This window comes from Drosophila pseudoobscura, chromosome 2 (genome assembly GCF_009870125.1).
Source record: "Drosophila pseudoobscura strain MV-25-SWS-2005 chromosome 2, UCI_Dpse_MV25, whole genome shotgun sequence".
In the NCBI taxonomy this organism is placed as follows: domain Eukaryota; kingdom Metazoa; phylum Arthropoda; class Insecta; order Diptera; family Drosophilidae; genus Drosophila; species Drosophila pseudoobscura.
Window position 1 is genome coordinate 31,423,960 of NC_046679.1, and position 21,900 is coordinate 31,445,859.

The 21,900-nt window shown below is 37.4% G+C and overlaps 2 protein-coding genes across 2 annotated transcripts; one reads left to right on the forward strand and one right to left on the reverse strand.

The window, feature by feature from the left end:
• LOC4803314 (sodium-independent sulfate anion transporter) lies at positions 1-3,491 on the forward strand. The gene is made up of 5 exons (XM_001360041.4): positions 1-469; positions 1,540-1,760; positions 1,820-2,141; positions 2,441-2,602; positions 2,669-3,491. The coding sequence occupies exons 1-5, from the start codon at positions 1-3 to the stop codon at positions 3,370-3,372; spliced, it is 1,878 nt and encodes a 625-aa protein (XP_001360078.2). The 3' UTR covers positions 3,373-3,491.
• A 12,974-nt stretch (positions 3,492-16,465) lies between these two features.
• Positions 16,466-17,506, reverse strand: LOC4803315 (tetratricopeptide repeat protein 12). The gene is made up of 4 exons (XM_001360042.4): positions 17,347-17,506; positions 17,048-17,284; positions 16,866-16,988; positions 16,466-16,811 (listed from the first exon to the last, which is right to left on the reverse strand). The coding sequence occupies exons 1-4, from the start codon at positions 17,439-17,441 to the stop codon at positions 16,589-16,591; spliced, it is 678 nt and encodes a 225-aa protein (XP_001360079.2). The 5' UTR covers positions 17,442-17,506; the 3' UTR covers positions 16,466-16,588.
• Positions 17,507-21,900: the final 4,394 nt, after the last annotated feature.

Below are 21,900 nucleotides of genomic sequence, written 5' to 3' on the forward strand. Positions count from 1 at the left end.
ATGTATCCCCAATTGGAGACGGATGCTGAGGCCCAGGAGAAGGCCACGGCTCAGGCCCTCTTATCCTCCAGGCAGACCCAAACCGAGGCTGAGAAACCCGAACCAATACCCAAATGGAAACGTCGCCTGCATCGTCATATGCCGGTGACCCAATGGCTACCACTGTACTCCACCGAATGGGGCATCGATGACTTTATAGCGGGCATTACCTTGGGCCTAACCATCATACCGGAGAGCATGGCCTGTGCTCTGCTCGCCGGCCTGCCGGCACGCTATGGCCTGTGTTCGGCCTTTATTGGACCTTTGATCTATATGGTGTTTGGCTCCATCGATAAGGTGATCATTGGACCCACTAGTCTGGTGGCATTGGTCAGTGTACAATTTACGGTGGGGCGACCCATAGAGTTTGCTTTTCTTCTTACTTTTCTCAGCGGCATTGTGCAGATCATTATGGGTGCCCTTAGATTAGGTGAGTGTATCTATCTATCTATCTATCTATCTGTCTGTCCGTCTGTCAGTCTATCTGTGTGCTTTGTGGTGTGATCTCATTGCTAAATTGATTCAAGTGTTTCCCCCCTGAACTTGAGACAGAACCGTAACGAAACCAATTGAGTTGTACGTCAGGTCTCTCACTTTGTGGGGCATCTAATTTATTAAGTTATATGATAATTCATTCATCTGCGGTTTGAATGCGATTAGCACTATTTAGCATCAATTAGCACCTTCTTTAGGTGAGGATTGCAGTGTTTATTTTTCATTGAAGTCAAAACACAAATTGAGGTCTACAGACTCTGATATGATATGATTCGATTAGGAGCCAGTTCCAGTTCCATTGTAATAATTTCCTTATATTTAAAAGATTTAATAGATTTGTTTATTTATTTGGTCTTCTGTAATTCACTTAAAAATTAAACCTGCAACAAATTAAATTAAAAATAATGTGAAATAACAAACTAAACATTTATTTATGTTGATTAATTTATTTTATTACAAATTTAAATGTGCATATTATTGGTTGTTTAAATTTTTTGTTTGTTTTTTTTTTATATATATTCATATTTTTTGTTATTTTTATGTTTTTTTGTTTTTTAATTTTATAATTTTTTTTTAATTTGTTGAATATATTTTCATAAATGTATACATATGTATATTGTTAATGATTGTATTTTTTATATTAATTTATTATTCTAATTGTTTTAATTTTTTGTTTGATTTATATTTTTATTTTTTATTTGTTGCATATATTTATATACATCGTGATTAATTGAATTTATTATATATTTTAATATGAATATTTTTGTTTTTTTTTTGTTCCCTTAATTTTTATAAATATATTTTTATTTTTTTTGTTCTTATTTAAAATTTTTTTATTTTGGTTTTTGTCATTTTGGGATTGATTTATTTTATTCTAAATTTTAATTTGAATATTCTTGGCTTTTTTTCTTATTTTATTTTATTTTTAAAATTTTTTAAATTATTAAAATTTTTTTACTTTTTTTTTATTTTAATTATTTTTGTTTTTTCCTTTCTTTATAACAGGTTTTATCTTTGAGTTCATCTCAATGCCCGTGATCAAGGCCTTTTCCTCAGCCACTGCCATTCTGGTGATCGAATCACAGCTGAAGGTATTGCTGGGCATCAAGTACTTAGTGGCGGGCCTCTTAAGCTCCGTCTCTACCCTAAGCTCCCGGATCGACGAATCGAATATGGCAGATCTCATTATGGGCATTTGTGCTATAGTTTTTCTCCTATTACTTGAGGTTTGTCCATAAAGCACTCCGTCCCTCACATATTTAAAGATTTCTCTCTTTTTTTCTAGCTACTCGAACGCGTGGCTCGCAATGAAAATCATGGAAAAGTCTTAAGGATCTGCTGTCGCTATTTGTCCACCTCTAGAAATACTCTGATCGTTCTTATAGCGGGGATTGTGTCCTACATTTGGCTGCAACAAACGGGCCATGTACCCTATGCTCTTAGCCAGAATGCATTGGCCACTTTGCCGAATTTTACAATCCCCAGTCTGGTGGTGGAAACGCCCGAACGTAACTACAGTTTCTGGGAGATCTTAAAGGAGCTCCATATGGGGATTATAGTCATACCGATTGTGGGCATACTCACGAATATATCAATTGGAAAGTTGAGTGAGTAATTCCGAAGGGGTCTAGACATCGGTTGACAGTCGATTCTTAAGGTCTTAGAAGGAATTTGTGGTGTCATAGGCTAAGATTGTGACGGAAGAAAAGTTCGTATATTTATGGACTATAAAAGAATGATAAAGCCCTAATACCTATTGAATTTTCTGCCACTTCGTATACAGGAACGTGGGCCTTTCCTTATCATAATAATTCCTTTTAAACCCGGAAGAACAATCTGTATCCATGAAATTTCCAACTATTACAACTTTTATCTATAAAATCTCTCTCTTAAATGTCTTTTCCAGCTCCCAAAGGCCTGGTGGACACAAATCAAGAGCTTCTCACCGTGGGACTGTGCAATATGTTTGGTTCCTGTGTGCAGGCCATGCCTTCATCGGGTGCCTTTACCCGCTATGCCATTAGCACAGCCTGTGGCCTGAAGACACCCATGGCAAATCTGTATTTGGGTAAGCCACAAAGCGACATCGAGTAACCTGAATAAAGATATATATGTACCTCGTTGTATTCCCTAGGTATCATTGTGCTGCTGGCCTTGAGCTATCTCAGTCCGTACTTCAATTTCATACCGGAAGCCACACTGGCCGCCATTCTGATATGCTCGATAATCACGCTGCTGGACTTTAAGCTCCCGCTGCGTTTGTGGCGCGACTCGAAGCGGGACTTTGCCACCTGGCTGCTGTGCTTCTGCGTGTGCGTGCTCTTTGGCGTGGAAGTGGGTCTGTTTGTTAGCATTGTGGTCACGGCTTTGCATCTGCTCTTCCTGTGGGCACGTCCCGAGATTCGGGTAAAGATTGAGGAGCTCGACGAGATGCAGTACATCCGCGTGACGCCTGGCAATGGCATCTACTTTCCGGCCATCAATTACCTGAGGGAACGTGTCCTCAAGGCCTGCACTCAGGCGGATTTCCGTATAACCGTGGTCATCGATGGACATCGCATTACGGGGCTCGATTACACTGCCGCCCAGGGCATATCGAAGCTATCGAGCGATCTGTGCCGTCAGGCGGATGCGGCCAGTTCCACGCTCCTGATTCTGTATAGGTTGCAGGAGCCACTCCAGCGTCTGATCGATCACACGGACAATCTAGTGTTTTGCGAGTCCGAGGACAAGGTCAGGGAGTTCTTGACCCAGGAATCGCTGCGTAATGGTTATATCAATCTCAAGGAGCACATACGGGCCTCCATAGATCTGGGCTACAAAATAGACATCGATTAGGCGTCTGTTCTCCTCTCTTTAGCTAGTCGCTTGTATTATTTATTTAAGTTTAGTTTTGAGATGGAGCTGGAGAAATTGTCGTCCGGCAAATGGAAATAAAAAGTGAAGGAAAAGTGGAACAAATGCCTTGATGGGGCAGCAATTTATAAAATCCCCACAGCAACCACACAGTGCGGCGACGACCTCTGCCACTCAAAGAGAGTGAGAGAGATGGCTACACACGGGTGTAAAAGAGAGAGAGAGAGACAGTTAGATGGATGCGGTGCCGCTGGCGACGCCGTCAATGATTGCCCAGCTAATGGATTTCTGTTTACTTTTTCACTTAGTTCCGGACGCCAAAAGAGAAAGGAGAAAAAGAAAAGAGAGACAGAGAGAGAGAGCAAAAAACGCTGTGAAAAATAACGCAAAAGAAATTAGACAGAAAAAAAGCGAAAGCTCAGAGCCAACTATTCAGCCTCCCCCATCCACCCCTTAAAAAGGTAGAAGAAGAAAAAAACTATAGAAAAGTGCAAGAAATTAAACTAAAATCCTAGCCGTAAAGTGGATCAAACGCAGTAAAAACAACGTGAGGGAATAATTGAAATTTCCTGAACCGAAAGTCGAATAGGGAAAACCCTTTATTAGAAAAGAAAATTTCTGCGAATAATATGAACATTTTCTTGAAATTTGACTTAATTTTTAAGCAATTTTTGTGTTCCTACAATTTTCATTCCAATGTAATTTTTCGTTTTCAAAAAAAAAATAGATTTTTAATATTTTTTTAGTAGATTTGTAATATTATTTCTACAAAAAGCTTGAAATGTATGACCTTAAACATTATTTTAGAGTGAGCTTATTGTTTTTAACCCTAAATTTAAAAAAAAAAAATACTTTTTTTAGGAAAATTAAATTTGAATTGAGCGAAATTAAATTGAAAAATCGAATTATTTTTTTGATTATATACATTGTATATATATATTTTTTATATTTATTTTTTATTTTTTCCATATTTATTTATTACCTTTAATTTTTTATATTTTTTATTTATTTTTATACATATTTATTTATTTATTACATTTATTTTTTTAAATATTTTTTTATTAATTTTATATTTATATTAATTTTTTATTTTAACAGTTTTGATGTTTCTTTTTACATTACATTGACTTTTGATTGCTCTAAATTTAGTGTGACCCTCTCTCGCATGCACAAAAATACCTCATTTTGTAAGCGGCGACTATACTAAAACCCAGACCTGTACCAAGCCTAGAAGCTAGTTTCTTTTAGCTAATTTCCCCTCATTTTTGGTAGGGTACTCCAAAGAAATCAAGAAAAACAAGACCAAAAGCGAGTTAATTACGTAAGGTTAAGACGAAAGAGGGAGAAAACGAAAGAGAGAGAGGGTGGATGAGGAGGGGGAGTTTTTCTTCTCCGTAGGAGACCCCTAGCCGACCCAAAGTCATGGGATCTAAGTAGATTTCCAGCACTTGAGGCGTTATAAATGAAATGCGGCAGTGCTGCTACACTTCTTAAACTTCTCCCTAGCTCTAGGCTTATCCTGCCGTGTCCTTCCAGTTGCTGCCGCTGCTGCTGCTGTTGTTGATTGCATTGGCAAACGAAGTGAGCAGATTTAATGAAATTTAAAACGCTGTCCAGCACTTGTCCAAAGGATAAGCGACAGGGACAGCCCGAGAGAGAGAAACCCAAAGGATAATGCGGTCAGCCGAATGCAGATTGGCCGCCAGGACTTCAGATGCAAATTTCCAACCCCCACCCCCCTTCCGCCACTCTGGTAATTATTTCAATGGACTCTATTTGCGTAGCTTTTCCACTGCACGTCTGTCGATTTTCCGCATTGTTAAGCTAATGAGGAAAAGGAAAATCCACACCAAAGAAAAAAGGTAAAGAAGTAAAAACTATAATTAATATGCTAATATATCGATTGGGTGGAAGGGGGGGAAAGCCTTTAAAAACACCAATATCATTCGCCATATCACATGTCCAGTGGACCACAAAAACCAAATATCATTCAAATTGCGGTTCATGCAATCAAATTTTCACACACAAAAAAAAAAACCCACACACACACACGGGATCAAACGTGCTGCATGTTGCACATTCATTTTGCGGCCAGACGGATCAAACAAAACTTGTTGACACACAAAAGCCATTGGAAAGTCCACACCAAAAAAAGCCAAAACCGCACTTTACTCGCTTCCTCTTTATTTATTGCTAAATATGCAATAATTTTTGTACATTTTTTTCTCTCGTTTTCTATTTCCTGCCACACACAAAATGTGGCATATCGGATGAAATGGTGTAGGGGTTTTAGTTGTATTTTTTTTTCAGCATAATAACATTTATTTTCTACATGCGGTTGGCATACAGAATCCTTTGGCTTTTGTCCTCCTTTGACTACATTTTTTTCAACATTTAATTTGAGGAACAAAAAACCAACTTCTTTGTTAAAATTCCAGAATATCATATACATATGTCTGATCTTTGGTCGGGCCAGCAAATTTATTCTTTGTTAGATATTATGCCTTTAGTCGTTGTGTTACATATGTACGTTTAGAGGCAAACTATTAGTAGTATTAGCTTAGTAGTAGGTGCTAATTAATTATATAAGCCATACACATATAAAAATAATTTAAAAAAATTTAAAATCCAATAAAATAGATTTTTTTCTAATCTTTTCTTATCGAATATCGGCCAACGGCACCAAACCCTTATGGTCTTCAGAGTCTTCGAACATGTTGGACCCTGCAAACATGGACCGTGTGAGAGCATTGCTGCTAAGCGCTGGGTTCGAGTTGCAGGGTTCGATGTGTTACATCGACGATGCTCGATTATACCTAATGCAACTGCAATTGCAACTTTGATCCGTATAGACCCTGAAAACCAACAAAAGTACCTTTTAACAGAGTCCCGCAAAAGTCTCGCAAGCGAGCAACAATTGAGGGTTTCGCAAACGAGCTTGCCAAAAATATCAATTTTTATAATGAAAAAATTGAAAATAAATTTGATGACTTAATTTTTATATAAACATGTATATAGAAAATTTTTTGTTATTTTTATAATTTCAATTAATTTTAATGTTTAAAAATTTTTTTAAATAAATACAACAAATAAATTTTATTTCTTAATTTTTTCTATTCAAATGATAATCGTAACGGTCCCAAATTCACCAAAATCCATTAAAATATTGGATTTATATGCATTTTTTAGATAGAAAAAAATGTCTCAAAATTCATTTAAATCCATTAACATATTGTTTTTTTGATGCATTTTATTCTATCTAAAAATATAAATATATTTTCTTAAACATTTTCATAAATAATTTCTTCTCTAAAACTATTCAAAGGTCTAGACCGTTAGAGCTCCTGAAAATCGTAGTAATTGAAGCTTAAATATTTGAATTAATTTCATCCGTTTCGAAAATAGAAATATCCTATAAGTCTAACCACTTCTGTTTATATATTTATATATTTTTTTGGAACCCAATTCCCATGCATTCAAAGCCAAAGAAACACAGATACACATAGCGGAGCCAAAAGAAAAATAATACAAATTAAATTTTCATATGAATTATATTGCTGGTCACGTAGTCTGAACAAGGGAGGGGGGAAAATGTGAGGGGTGTGGTCACACGAGACGGGGGGCGGGGGAGAGAAGGGAATTGACCATTGATAGGTATTATGTGACTGGCTGACCGAAATTTCATTTCCTTTTCCTGAACACAGCCACCCACCCACAGCCTCCTCCTCCACAGCAGAGTTTTTCTGCTTTTTCCGCCGGCTGGCTGCCTTCAAACCAGCAGCAACTTAATTGCTTCGCCTACGTCAATGCGACAAAACGGCAAAAGACATAATTAATAGCAGCCAGGATTTGGGGCAGCAGCAGGCAAAGGAGGTCTCATTTATCGATTTTCCGGAGAGCCCAAATTTCCCATTTTCCCCCGACAATGTCAATTGGCCGTTGGCCATAAAGCGTTTTAATATGCGCTAAAGTAGTCAAAGTACAGCGACAGACAGCGACAGAGCCGCGTGTTTGCTTGTTTAAATTGTTTAAAATGTCAACTTGATTGCCGCCTAATTAAATGCCAGAAATCCTTAAAGACAACAACGGCAACAGAGGGCCAGACTAATGCTGAGGGTAGTCCTAGTCCTAGAGGAGGAGGAAGAGAAGGAGTTCCGAAAACTGTGGGTAGACCTAGACGAAGAGATCCCGCCTCCAGGCGAAACAAACAGAAAACTTTCAAGAAATTAAGGCCTACTTTTGGTAGCCGAAGCTATGGATACCCTAGAAGATCTATTGAGTTCTGGGAAATATGATTTTTAGCCACTCAAATCCCTTCGATGAAATATTTTGCATATTTTATAAAATATAAGTTCCTTTTCGGGCCTCATTTTGATCCTTTTTTCACAATCTCCTTTTGGTGAGGGTATAAGTACACGTAATTAACAATTTGTTCCTTCAAAAATCCAATGGAAAGCCATGTCATTGAGACACAGACAAAACAACAAAGAGAGCTAGGGGCAAAAGGAGTTTAGGAGCACAGCAGTTTATAGTAAATATTAGTAGGATCCTACCAGTAGGATAAAATCCTATTTTAGGGTAGGATTTCCCCCCGTCTGTCCTTGGTTAGTGTCAAAAAACATGGCCTAAAGGGCTTCATTCCCGTTCGTAGACAATCAACCAATCTAGTGGCTATGGGCAGGGGCAGGGAAAACATTTAATTTCAATTAGAAATCAATTTATTTTCAAGGAAAAGCAGGAGAATACACTTTTCATTGATTTAAAAGGGGTATTGGTAATTTGCTAGGCGATTTTTTTCTCGCTTAAGGGTTGCAAGTGATTTTGGAAGGGTGATTTAGACAAGCAAAAGTTTCTAAAACATCTCCAAAAGCTCCCAGAGAAAAAACAGGTGACACATAAAAAATAATGAAGAATTCATAGTAATAGATTTGCTCCGAGAGGGGAAATTGTGCAAGGAGAAAAGCGAATTTTACTTAAATTTTGATATTAATATAAAAATATTTAATTTTTATTTATTATTATTTTTTTATTTATAAATTTAGTAAAAATTATATATATTGTTTTTTTGAAGTGTTTTATATTTAGAAGAAGAACAAAGTATTTAAAAAAAATTTATCAAGTTGGTAAAAAAAATAATATAAAATATAATGAATTTAAATAAAACTAACAGTAAACAATAACAATCATAAATATTTTAAATAAAACAAAAGAATATCATTCAAAAAAAATAATTTATAAATTATATAAAAATATGTTTAATAAAGAATTCAAATAAAAATGTGGGTCCGTATTAATGGTACTATATTATACGTTTTACACCCAAATTAAAATCTATTCGTTTAAATTCTATTTTTTAACCCGACTATTTCCTTTAAATATGGGTTTATTTTATTTCTATGCAACTTTTCTGGATATTCTGGATGGAAGTAAAATTGTATGATGTAAGTACCCCAGAAAAAAATCCACAGAAAGCACTTATTTATCTGAACCCTACATTTTCTAGATACATCTCCATGCAAAATTATAGAGGTACAAATATGTCTTATACAGAGTGAAAAAATCTGCATTCCCTTCAATTATGTTCAAAATTCTTCCTTCAGTCGCCCTCCCTACAGTCCCTACAATCCTTGCTTAACAATTGCCATCCTCAATCAGACACACACAAATCAAAATTCAATTAATCCGATTTCCAACTGAAATGACCTGCTCAAAAAATCCCCCCTATTGTTGGGCCCACAAGCAAACACAACATATTTTCCACCCTATTGATAAGGCACTTAATTAAATGCAAACACAGTACTTTTCTGATTTTTGTTTTTGCTGTTTTCTGCCTCCTCAAGGGCCAATACATTTTTGCAATTTCATTTGAACTTTCACTTAAATTAGAAGTGAGTAGAGGAGAGTCCCGGCACGGCACGGCCCACACTCAATCATCAATCAGCAGAGAGAGAGAGAGGCATTCAAAATGTTTGGCAACACTTGAGAGCACACGGCCCAGCATCTGCCACATTATGCGGCAAGATATGGCAGTGCAACAGCAACAGAAACAGCTTGAAATGATTGCACTTGAGTTTAAGTTTGAGATTCAGTTTAGAGAGAGGGAATTCACTTGAAAAAACAGAAGTGTGGCAATCAAAATATGGCCTAAAACTGGGAATAAAGTTAAGGCCGCACACTTTTGTGTGTTTCTTTAAGATACGACTGCTGTAACAGACACTACGTGTGGCATACGCAATGTGTGTGTGCGGTTTTATGGCACCCAGATGTGGCCCAAGTGGCATTACGACTGCTGGCTGCAACATCTGTCATAAATTGTTCTGCCTTCTTTTGTGGCTTCTGCAAACTTAAAGCCCAGCACAGAGCCCAGCCGAAAGTTAAACGTACATCAAAAGCCAACTAATTTGGCTGTAAAAATAACATTAAATCACATTCAGGAGCGCACACATTCAAGGACTAGATACGTATCTGTATCTACAGATAGTTGGAAAATCAAACACCCATACGACACGATACTCGCACGAGTATTGGGGTTGCACTGTAGGTAACCGCTCACCCCTCCGCTGCGCCCCCTCCATCACGATCTGGTCTTTAAGCTTATGCTGCACTTGACTGAGTTTTATGCTTTGATGCTCAATGATTTTATTATTAAAAGCAACTTGTCCCGGGCCAAGGATTCGCCCATGCCCACTCCCTCACGCTTTTCACCCTGGAGGTTTTCTCTCTCTCCTTTTGGGTTCGTTATTTGATGCCAGGTATTATGCAGGGCGGCGAGGGTGTGTTGGGTTGTGGGAAACCTTGGACCGTGATGCATATGGTTTGTTTTCTTTTAAGGATCTGGCGCTAAACATTGACGGTACAATATATAGTGATATTTTGGAAAAGTCCATCAAAAGTCATTAAAATTACAAGAAAATCATTTGGTGTATCTTATTTTAAAGAACAAAAATCAAATAAAAGGTAAAAATAAATTAATGAATTAAAAATAAAAAAAAATACAAAATATGTATAATAAAAGCAAATGAATAAAAAAATATATTAAAATAAAAAACGAATAAAACAAAAAAAAATATATATAAAAAAAACAATTAAATAGAAATATACTTTTTAATTAATTAATTTTAATTTAATTAATTAATAATTAACAAATTAAAAAAAATAAACAAATTAAATAAAATTATTAAAAACAATACAATTATTTGAAAAACATAATATTTGAAACAATAAAAATCAAGTAATTAATTCTCAAAAAATATAATTTCAAAGATGGAATAGAAAACAATACTAAAATAAAAATTAATACAAACAAAAAATACAAAAATCGTAAATAAAAAAATTATTCCATTATTTAATGTAAAATATTCGTTAGATTTAATTGGAGCAGAATATTTAATATTAAATTATTTGATATTATTAAATTAAATATTATTTATTTTAAAATGAAAAAAAAATAAATAAAAAACTAAAATGCATCAAAATAAAATGCAATTTAATGACAGAATACCATTTGTCCTTATATTATGGCTAAATTATTTATTACCTTGTTATAATTTATTTTTATTTATTTAGTAATTACTATTTATTATTATTATTTTCCAACAAGTCTCAATCAATCATAGTATTGGTTTCCTTCCTGCTACTGGGTATCTTTTAGTCTAGACTTCGATTACTCCATTGTTACTTATTTCCACTCTCCATTCTTTAGGGGTTTGTCCACGGCCCACCCTCTCTGCTGCTTCCCTGGTCTAGAGTCTAGACGCTGCAAAAATTGCCAATGGCTTCTGGCTTCTGGGTTGGCTCCCCTGTCCGCTGACTTCTGCTCCTGGCGATGCTTCTACTTTCAGCTTCACCTTGGGAGTCGCTTAGCTGTCTAAATATGTCACTTGAATTTGATGACGGCCACTTGGAAGGAAAGAAAAGCCACTCACCCCCTACTACCCCCGTCTACCCATTCACACACATACGATTAAGTTTCTCCCCTCTTTTTGGTGTCCTGTGTGCCGCCGTGTTTTCTTAAAATATTAGTTCCCTTTTTCGCTCCCTTTTCTTTTCTTTCTTTTTTTTGTTCTATGGGGAAATTGTTTTGCTGCTTTTTATTGTCATCTCTGTTATTTGTTATGGCTCTCCCCCCCACCATGCCGTGCCATGCCACACATGCCACGTGTGTGCCCCGTTTCCGTATCTGTATCTGTTATTTGCTTTCGACTTCAGTTACAGCGCGAGTACTACCTAAGGCCAAGAGCAAAAGTTGTCATGAATAATGAAAAAGCAACGTCCTTAGGTAGTGCAGGGGCTGTGGGGTGGTGTGGGGTGGGGTGAGTGTTGGCGGAAGCAATAGATTGCAGAATACACAGAGGAAAGACGTTGCCGTAAGGGAGGAAATGAACTGTAATTAAAAAAGAGATCTACATTCATAGAAAACAAGGGAAAAGATACTGCACGACAGGAGACTAGAGTTGAGAATATTTTGGAAGAAGAGATTATTCTTAGTTAAGACGCTTAGAATATTAGAGAATTCTGAGACTTACATTTAGATTTCTTAAGATTTAAAAAGATTTTTTTTAGACTGAATTTTTACAAATAAAAAAAAAATAATAATAATAAATAAATAAAATATAAATAAAATCAAATAATTATTGGGACTGCAGTTAAAATTTGATTTTAATAAATAGATGTATAAAAAAATATTTATATTTAAAATTATGCTAAAAAAAATGTATATAATTAAATTAAAAATAATTTAAAATCTCCCTTTGATATAAAAAAATATAGATGCTCAAGTATTATATTGAATGAATGTAATTAGCGCTCAAAGAAATTATACAATTAAATTATTATCAATTTTTTTAATTAACAATAATTTTAAATACTTAAAATTAAATTAATTAAATTATTTAAAAATTTAAATATATTATTTAAAAAAATTAAATAAGTAATAAATAATAATTATTTTATTTTATGTGATTTGCGGACAAAGAAGTGATACAATTAAATTATTATTATAGTGTATTAAACTATTTAAATATATAAATTAAAATAAAATAAATATATATAAATAAATAAATAAATATTTAAAAAATAACAATTCATAAAATTAAAAATAAATGAGAACATTTGAATTTTCTCAGCTGAAAATTAATATCTAATATTATCTAAGCTCTAAATCTATCTTTTTATCTATCTAATCTATCATTTTCTACTCCAAAATATCTCCAAATCAAGTGCAATCCTTCTCTTATAGACAACCCCTCGTTTTTTTTTGACACTGATTATTGATAGAATGAGCGTATTTAAACACACAAATCCCCTTTTTCTTTCAGTGTTTCACTCAGACCAGTCTCAGTCGCCGTCTCAGCAGGTTGCCAATTGCTAATTCACTCAACAGAGACTCTCAAGCACTGACTGCCCCGTGGCCCCCACTGCCACTGCCACCTCCAGAGTCCCCAAGTCTAGTGTGTCTGCCCCGTGCTCTTTGTCTGATGCCAAGTCATCTCCAGCCTCCAGCCAGTCCCCCCCGAGAGCTTTCCTCGCCGTTGACTTCCTTTTTGTATCTTTTTTTATATTTTATGTAGCGTCACGTCAACTTCAAGTCCCTTCTTGGGCTCCGGCTGCAGTGTTTGTTTGCTTTGGAAATTCCTTTGCCCAGTCGTTGAGAAAATCGAAATCAAGCAAAGCTGCAAATAAACATTCAATAAGGCCAACAGGCAAAAAAAAAAAACAGAAAGAAGTGTCAATCCGGGAGATAGAAAACCCCCGGATAGATAGAACCTCAAAATGCTAATTAAACGGGCAGCCAGGATAAACTTTAAATGAACTGCCAGCCAGGGCCAAAACAGAATGACAGCGAGTGTCAGCGATGCAAAACACACAACAAAAAATAACCAAAATATTTCCCGCCGTTTAATGAAAAACTTGGGCGGGGAGCAAATGTCAGGCAAAATGGCAACAAAAACAAGGCAACGAAAACTGAAAAGTTTTCGGCCATATCAGTGGCAGTCGCAGTGGAGGGCGGAGAGGGAGAGGGAGAGGGAAAGGGGATTGCAATTTACCCTCAAACCAGAAAGCAAAGAAAACTCAAACCCAAAATGAGTCCCCGGATGTGGTAGAACAAAGATGCTGCCGCTGCTGCTAAAACCAACAAAAATATTACCCAAAACCAAAAGCAAAAGCAAAAGATGTTGCCGCCTGCTCTCTGTTCAAACCGCAATACAGATAAAGGCCAAATTACTTTCTGGCCAAGAAGCAGCCCATAACCACAAAGACCGCAACTTGAAAACCATCGGACAAACAACAAACTTCAGCAGGGCAGGGCGGGGCGTTGAGGGGCAAGACCAAGTTGTAGTTTTCGAGATCCTTCGGGGAAAACTTCCCCAGCAGTTGATAGGAAGCCTGCCCCTGGGATACCTCAGAAATGGGCGAGGGGCGGGGCGGAGGGCGGCAGTCGATTGGTGATTGGCTCTCTTTCTGGTGCGGTGTGATGGCTGTGTGGTGTGTGACTTATAAAGATCTACTGGTCTCCAAAGTGTTAGAGGGTTATGGCGGACACTTTACTTTGGTCTGGGGGGGAGGGGGGGAGGTATACAGCCTATAACCGATCCCCCAACAGGAATATAAGCCTGAATAAAGTGGCAGGCAATGAGGTTTGATTGGAATGATTTAAGGGCTATAGTTTTAAAGGAAAAAGGGAAATCAAAGGAGTTCCTGGGAGCTCTGAGAAGGTACGATTTTAGGTGCAGGAATGTGGCCTATTGCTGGCGAAAAGTGCTTAAGAGAATGCACGTTTTCGGTCCCATGAATCCAAAAACGAAATACAAACAGTCATTCGTCCCGAGACAAGCAAAAACAATCGATGCACGACTCGAAAGGGACTTTTATAAGCCAAAAGTAATAGCAAACAACAATATGTATTATTAAAAATAAAAAATCAATTATTAAAAAATAGAAGACTTTTATAAGGTTTTAACCTATCGAATAATTATAAAAACTTCATTTATTCCTCCGCAAAATGGTTCTACTACTACCTTTACCTCCAAAAAACTCCAAAATCCTTGAAGTATCTCCCCCCCCCCCCCCACAGAACTTACATAAATCTTTTAAAAACTCTCCAACATTCCAACCAAAAACTCTCTTTAAAAAAAACCTCTCTATAAAAAAATCTCTCTACGAAGATTTTTCCCATTCCCTGTAGACAAGTTTTCTCTCTTAAAGTCCTGCGTAAAAAACTTTGCGGGTTTTTCCAATAATCATTTGCCTTTTGGGCAGCCATTAAAGCCCCACCTTATGCCAGACCAAAATCCTCTCTGACCACAAAAACTGTGGCACACACAGAGGAGAAAATCCTCCTCCATACAATGTCAAAAGACGAGAGCCAAAAACTTTGCTCGTGTGTGTCTCTCGTGGTACAAATTGTAGTTTGGATCTGTGTTCGGTGACAACCACAAAAATAAGTGTTTACAGCATTGATTACAAGCAATGGGCGTTGGCCAGAGAGGGGCAGAGGGGCCACTGGGTCTGAGGCAGTGTTGATTAGAGCCGCAGCAAGCCGCAAACATTTTTGCATTTCTCAAGGCAGCATCCCAGCCAGAGAGCCGGAAAGTTGGCAGTCAGTTAGCGTGTCAGTAGTGCCAAGGGATTGTTGGGGCCCAGGCAGTGGGGTCAGGGGGGCTTTGCGGGAATTGGTTTAGGTGTCAACTCTGCGGCCGCCGCTGCTGCCGCTGTGGCACACACAATTGACAAACAGTGAAACCCTTTTTGTGGCACTTCCGTTGCGTTTTGTTTGCTAGTTTACAACACCAGCAAATGCCCCGACTGGTTGCAAGCCTGTTGTGGCAAAAGTTTATACCCCAAGCATTTGAACTGCATTTCATTATGGAGTGAGGACGACGACTGCTTGTGGATGGCTAGCAGGAGGCAGTAGGTGGTAGGAGGAGGTAGAAGGAGGCTGTGGGAGGCAGTAGGAGGTAAGAGGAGGCAGTGGGAGGTAGTAGGAGGCAGTAAGAGGCAGTGGGAAGCACCAGGATGCAGGAGGAGGCAGTGAGAGGCAGTAGGAGGCGGTAGGAGGCGGCGGGAGACAGCAGGAGGCAACAGGAAGCGGATGGTGCGGCATGGCGGCTGTGGGGCAAATGCAAATGGTGTTGGCGCCATATTGAAAGCTCTCGCTCCTATTCTCCCATTCTCATTCCCAGTAGATTCTCCTCACGCCTGCAATTTCCATTTGCCCCGCATTTGTAGCCGCAGTGTCAGTCTTTTGTGGTCGATGCAAGGGGCGGTTGCCGGTTCTGGTGCCTGCTCCCCAACGAAGCGTATAAGTGGCTCTTGGACCCCCCCCCCTCCCCCCCACCACTTGAAAGTTGGAGTGGGGCTTCCACTCCTCCTGTATATTGTATTGGCAAATATTCTCATGACAATAGGAATTTTTATTGAATTTATGCAAAACAAGAAAAGGATGCGCTCTCTAAATGGCACTGGTCGTTGCTTGAGATACACTTTTTTTTTGGGAAAAAAACTATATTTTTTATAGGTTATAATCTTATGGGTTTTATGAACAGAAGGCATGGAATTGAAAAAAATTTTTTTTTAATTTTGAATTTGAATAATCCTGAAATAATAATGTTTACACAAAAATTAATTTTTTAAGAAATATAGTTTTAATCCACGCCGATTCGACCATAAATCGTCAGAATTCGCCAAATAATAATTAATTATATTTTTTTTATTAATTTTTAGTTCATTAATATTATTTTTATATTTTTTTTTTTTACATTATATTTATTATTATATTAAATATATTTTTGTAATTTTAATAAAAAATCTCATCCTGATTTCAGACATACTCTCCCCCCAAAAAAAAATCAATTGATGATCCAAACACCCTACGAAAGACCCTCATACCCTCTACAGGCAGTGTCTAAAAATTGTAAATTTCATCAGAAAACGGCAGAGAGCACAAACATTTTCCATATATTTTTTTAGACAATTTTTTCCATTTAAATTTTTGTGTTTATGAAACGTTGCAGCAGCAGAAACAGAGTTTTGTGCGGATTGCAACTGACATTACGGTTAAATGAAACGATTTCGATTGGCATTTGATTGAATACGGTATTCCCTTTTTTTTTAACAGCGAATTTCCCCTACCAAAAAAAACCAACAAAATACAATTAAAAATCAAAAATAAACAATAAAAAAAAGAGTAAAAATTTTTCTAAAACTCGGAGCGCATTTTTTCCACAAACATTTGAATGTAGCGCTGATCCTTGGGATCCCTGTTGAAGATAAACGCATTGCGGATGGCCACCTGGGACTCGAGTTCGTTGTTGAGGCGCGCCAGGGCGCCAGCCCTGTAGAGCCAGCCCCTCATATGGCGAGGATCCAGCTTAAAGACCACCGTATCCAGATCGAGGAGGGCAGCCTTGAATTCCCTTTTTCTTAAGGAGAAAATTAAGACTGTAAGATGTCCTTTTTTGGGGGGTTAGACCTACTTGATCTTGGCCAGGGCACGATTGCAATAGAGCACTGGGGTATCGGTCACATACTGCAGACCCTTGGTGTAAAAATATATGGCCTTGTCGAAGTTGCACTTGCGGTACTCGTCGTTGCCCATTCTGTTGGTAAGAGAGACATCTTCTGGCCAACAAAACGATTTATGATGTGACCGGCCTACCTGCGAAAATTCTCAGCCACCAAATGTCGTTCCTCACGCGCCGCCAGCCGCTCCTCGCGCGTCACATCAATCTGCCGCATAAAGGACATCTGATTGAGATTCAAGGTCTTGTGTATCTTTTTAGTGGAACGCTGTTGGGATCTTTGGGGGCGCTGGGCGCGGCCCGACACCAAATAGTTGTCGTCGGTCACTCCATCGGAAATGTCCACCTCCTGGTCCTTGGTATCTTTACCGCGTCTAAACGGAAAAAAGTGCTCTTAAAGCGGGGAAATATCTACTGAATATTTGTGGGGGTTTACTCTGCCTGTTTATTGGCATTGGCCATGTCGTCTAGATACTTCATGGTATCCGCCACCAGGTTCCTTTGAGTGAGGAATGCTTGCTCGGGATCCATTTTGTTTGATGAGAGTTGTTTCCGTTTTCTGTGAGAGTTTTCAACTTTTTCCTGTCTACTTTTGTCGTGCAGCCAACTTTGGTTAATCTTTTCGAGCCAAGGCAATTATCATTAGCTACAGTCTAATGCCTTTTGACTGCACTGCACTGCCACCCAGGGGGGGGTGCAACATGTGTGTGCCACAGCTGACATCTGGCTCGTTAGCCAGCAGCAGCATGTGGTTTTTAGGATTAGCTCAATTAAAAATTTTGTGGCATTAAAAGTGGCGTCCCAGCAAAATGCTTGCCACAAGGAGTACGTCTAACATTTTTGGATTAAAAATAGACAAGCCCCACAAAACTCCTGCCTTTAAATTATTTTTTTTTTTGGTCTTCCCAGAAAATTATTTAATTGAGTTTGGAAAATTTCTTTTAAATTAAGAAAGTTTTCGTGCACGTGACGTTAAGGTTTTCGTGGTGACTCATTCACAACTTTATTTGTCGCCTTTGGCAGGGCCAAAAGGGGGGGGGGGGAGGGGGCACAGCAGCACGTGCTGCACACACAGTTGGCAAAGTTTTGCTCTGGGTTTTTTTTTTTTTACAATCCAAACGACAATAATCATATTAAATCACGCATATGATTAAGGAAGAGTGCGAGAAAGAGGGGGCAAGGACTCTAGAGAGGGTGGGGCGCAAGTGAGAGATAATTACAAAAGATACTTTTGTTTTTAGACACACCTTTCAGTGGGAATTTTTGGAGCACATAAAAGTGTTTTACAACATTCCAAAAAAACCTTAAAAGTTTTCAGCTCCAAAAGTTCGTTTGGAGAACTTTTTTTACGGCAAAAGCTTTAACGTAAATATTTCTAAAAAAAAAAGAGGGAAAACTGGGTCAAGAGCCGGCCAGGCACTGGGCTTTGATTAATGGATGAGGCACCCTTTTTTTAAAGCTTGTGGCGTGATGCCCTTTCGATAGTAAAGGATTTAAAAGGCTTTCTATGGGTATTACATGACGGGAAGGGGATTTCAATTGGGTTTCGCAAAGGCTTTTCAAATATTAAATATAGCTTCTTCCATATCCTAATTATTATAATTATAAATTACTAAATATAAAAGAGAGTTCTTAATTTATAATTAATTTTTTAAATTTAAATTTTCTTAATTTTTTGTATAGGAAAATAAATGCAGAAATAACAGAAATATTCACTAAAATTCCGTATTCCTTAAAACAATTTATTTTGCCTACAGCTTATCCCAGAAAATAGAATCAATTAAATTAAAATAAATTTAAAATTTGTAATTTTTAATTAACTTAATTTCGTTGACTTCGCATAAATACAAGATACAAAATATTATAAATCGTCCATTAAGTTCTTACCTTAGGCAATTTATTTTTTAGATATTAAAAAAATAATTAAATAAATTATACACAAACATTGGATACAAAATATTTGATGTATTTTGCATGATTATATTTTGTATCTTCTATTTTCACTGAGCCGCTTAAAGCCCTTCTCCAGGGCCACTAGCCATAATCGCTCCCCCTTTTGGCATCTATTTTTTTCTGGGGTCATAAGGTTACAAGATTGTTTCATCATTTTTTATGGGACGCATATTATTTTCAATTTTCCGATGGACACAGCAAATGCTCATTAATATTGGTTAGCAGTCGCTCTCTTGTCCTCGTCCTTCGACTCTCTGCCATTTATGATGGTCACTGGCACAGTAACCTACACACACACACGCACACAGTGTGGGGGCATGCAACACGTCTGTGTGGCGAGGGGGTGGGGGGTGAGTACTAAATGTGCGAACATTGCAAAAGCTTGGCATAGTTACAGGCGCTGCGAGGCGATGGGATGCCTGTGATGCTGTCACGGCCGACATTGATGACTGCGTTGACAAGTTGCTTGCTCCTGTGGCAGCTGGACGACTGCTACTCGCAACAGGAGATGGCACAGGAGGCACGGGAAGCACGGGCGGCACGTGCGGGCGGGTAGCTCTCTCTCTCTCTCTGGAGAAATGTGTCAAGCGTGGCGACTTGAGTTGCATAAGCAAGCAGGGGGCAAGAACAGGAAACATGCCACAGAGAGCAAAGGGGCGAAAAGGGGTGGGGGGCAAGGATGGGCATGGATGCCATTCCGGGGCTTTAAACTTTTCGGCAACTATGTTAAAGTTCAGGCTAAAAATTGTCGATGGGGCTGCCTAACCTTTTCTTCGTTTAAGGACTTTAAGGTCTCTGGTGCCTCAAGCTGTGCGACTTCCACCTTTCCAACCGACAAAAGAATGTTGGAGAAAAATTGCCAGTGCACAAAAAAACAGAGGAAGTCAAAGTTCAAGGGAAAGCAGGGCTTTGTATGGATACTCTACCCAAAAGATGACGTATGGGGAGAACCTTTTTAGAGGTTCCTGTGAACTCTACATAATTTTTGCTCCACTAGCGTTTTTCCGTCCACTGTGTGTTTTTCCATCAAATTTGAGTACTACTTTCCTGTCCTGTTCCCAGCACAACCTATACTCCTTGATCTTGAACCACGACCTACTCTCTGGTTCCCAGGCCCCCTCTCTGTTTCCCAGGCCCTCCTCTCTAGCTCCCAGACCCCCACTCTCCGGCTTCCAGGCCCTCCTCTCTGCTTCCCAGACCCCTTAACCTCTTTTTTCTGTGTTGTGTGGCGATGGGCAGGGCTGACAGTCAAGAGTTCAACTTCAGCATCAGCCCAGCCTCTCCTCACCTCTCCTTTCCTCTCTCCCTCCCTCTCAAAAGACAAGCAAAAGATTATACATTGGACAGCCGCGGGGCATGCTTTGTAACCGAGGAGCAGAACAGAATACAACACACACACACACACACACACACACAAAAAGAGCATCAAGAGCAAGAGAGACAGAGAGACAGAGAGACAGATACAAGAGCGCGAAGAAGAACACGGTGGAAATAAATTGCATAAACGTAAAGGAGCGCGCGGGGTGCAACCAAACAAAAAAAAAAACAAAAAACCAAAAGGCAAACATGTTTAAAATGTTGTTATTCACACACAGAAAACACACAGAACGTACCCCCAAAAACCGTTCCCGAAAGCACCCCCCTAGCCCCTCCTGTGGCCACCTCGTGTAGCCACTTTCCTGTTTGGGCCACACACCAGAAGTCCCCCCCAACCCCCCTTTTGTACAAAGATTTGCATGGGCCCCGCTCTCTTTTTGGGCACATTGTTTGTGGGCCTTATTTCTTGATTTTTGCATGCTTTCTTTTTGTATCCTTTGCTAACCTTTGCTACCCCATCTCCCTCACTCACTCTCTCTCTCTCTGTCTCTCTCCGGCTACCTTTTGGCCGTGCTTTATTTACCTTGTTAACCTTTTCATGTTGACAAACTGCGCGAAAATGTCTGTGTAAAAGCGATATGGAAAAGCGAGGAAATCTGTGGAAATTACTTACAAGAAAAACGGGCTGTGGGAAACCGAGACTTCTGGGAAGATAAATATAACAACATAAGATATGGAAAATTTATAAATGGAAAATATTTCAAAATAGCATAAACAATTCTACTTAAAACTTTTAAAAAATGTTGAAAAATTATTTATAAAAATAAGAAAAATGTTGAAAAATTATTTATAAAAATAAGAATATTTAAGATGAAATATTTAAAAAAAATATATATTCAAGAGCAATAGATTTTAAAAAATTATTCAAGAAATTTTCACAGCTAAAAGCTGGAAAATTATTTACTAAAAAATACAAAAACCAAGATAATATTTTATATTCAAACACAAATTACATACAAAAAAATATAATAAAATCTCAATTAAATTAAAAACCCAACTCTATTTAAAAATTTGAATGCTACATAGAAATAGATTTAAGAAAGAATTCTTTTATAAATAATTTTAAAAAATATCTAAAAGTGCAGATATAAAATTTAAAATAAAACATTGAGAAATTCCAGAGTTTTAAAAAAAGTATTGTAAAAAATAACACAGTTCAAATTTTGAATTCAAAATAAAATATTGAATAAGAAAAATATAAAAATATTAATATTAAATATTTAAAAAAAAAATCAATATCTAAAATAAAATAAATAAAATATCTAAGATTGTAGATATAAAACTTGAATACAACGTTGAAAAATGGCAGAGACTTAACAAAAATTAAAACAATTTTCTTAGTTTAATTTTTATATATGAAGATTAAAAAAAATTCAATATCTAAAAAAATCTTAATTATCTAATCTTGAAGATATAAAACTTAAAATAATTTAAAAACAAAAATTATAACTAAAAAAATAAAAAAAATATAATAAAAAAAATATTTAAAAGTGTTGACATAAAATTAGATTATTCCTCAAATTTGCACAGCTAAAATTTTATATATGTATAAAATTAAAAATAATATATTAAATAATAGCAGAAGATTTAAAAAGTCATTCCAAAAATATGAAACATCCAAAATTCTGTTTCTCAAACCACACGAAATATCTTTAATTTT

Excerpts from the sequence above, each read along its gene's own strand:
- LOC4803315 (XM_001360042.4), bottom strand. The coding sequence starts at position 17,441 with ATGGATCCCGAGCAAGCATTCCTCACTCAAAGGAACCTGGTGGCGGAT. Across the intron at positions 17,285-17,346 it reads AATGCCAATAAACAGGCAGA|ACGCGGTAAAGATACCAAGG; the intron begins GTAAACCCCCAC and ends TTTTCCGTTTAG. Across the intron at positions 16,812-16,865 it reads CGTGCCCTGGCCAAGATCAA|AAAAAGGGAATTCAAGGCTG; the intron begins GTAGGTCTAACC and ends TTTCTCCTTAAG.
- LOC4803314 (XM_001360041.4), top strand. The coding sequence starts at position 1 with ATGTATCCCCAATTGGAGACGGATGCTGAGGCCCAGGAGAAGGCCACG. Across the intron at positions 470-1,539 it reads TATGGGTGCCCTTAGATTAG|GTTTTATCTTTGAGTTCATC; the intron begins GTGAGTGTATCT and ends TCTTTATAACAG. Across the intron at positions 2,603-2,668 it reads CATGGCAAATCTGTATTTGG|GTATCATTGTGCTGCTGGCC; the intron begins GTAAGCCACAAA and ends TGTATTCCCTAG.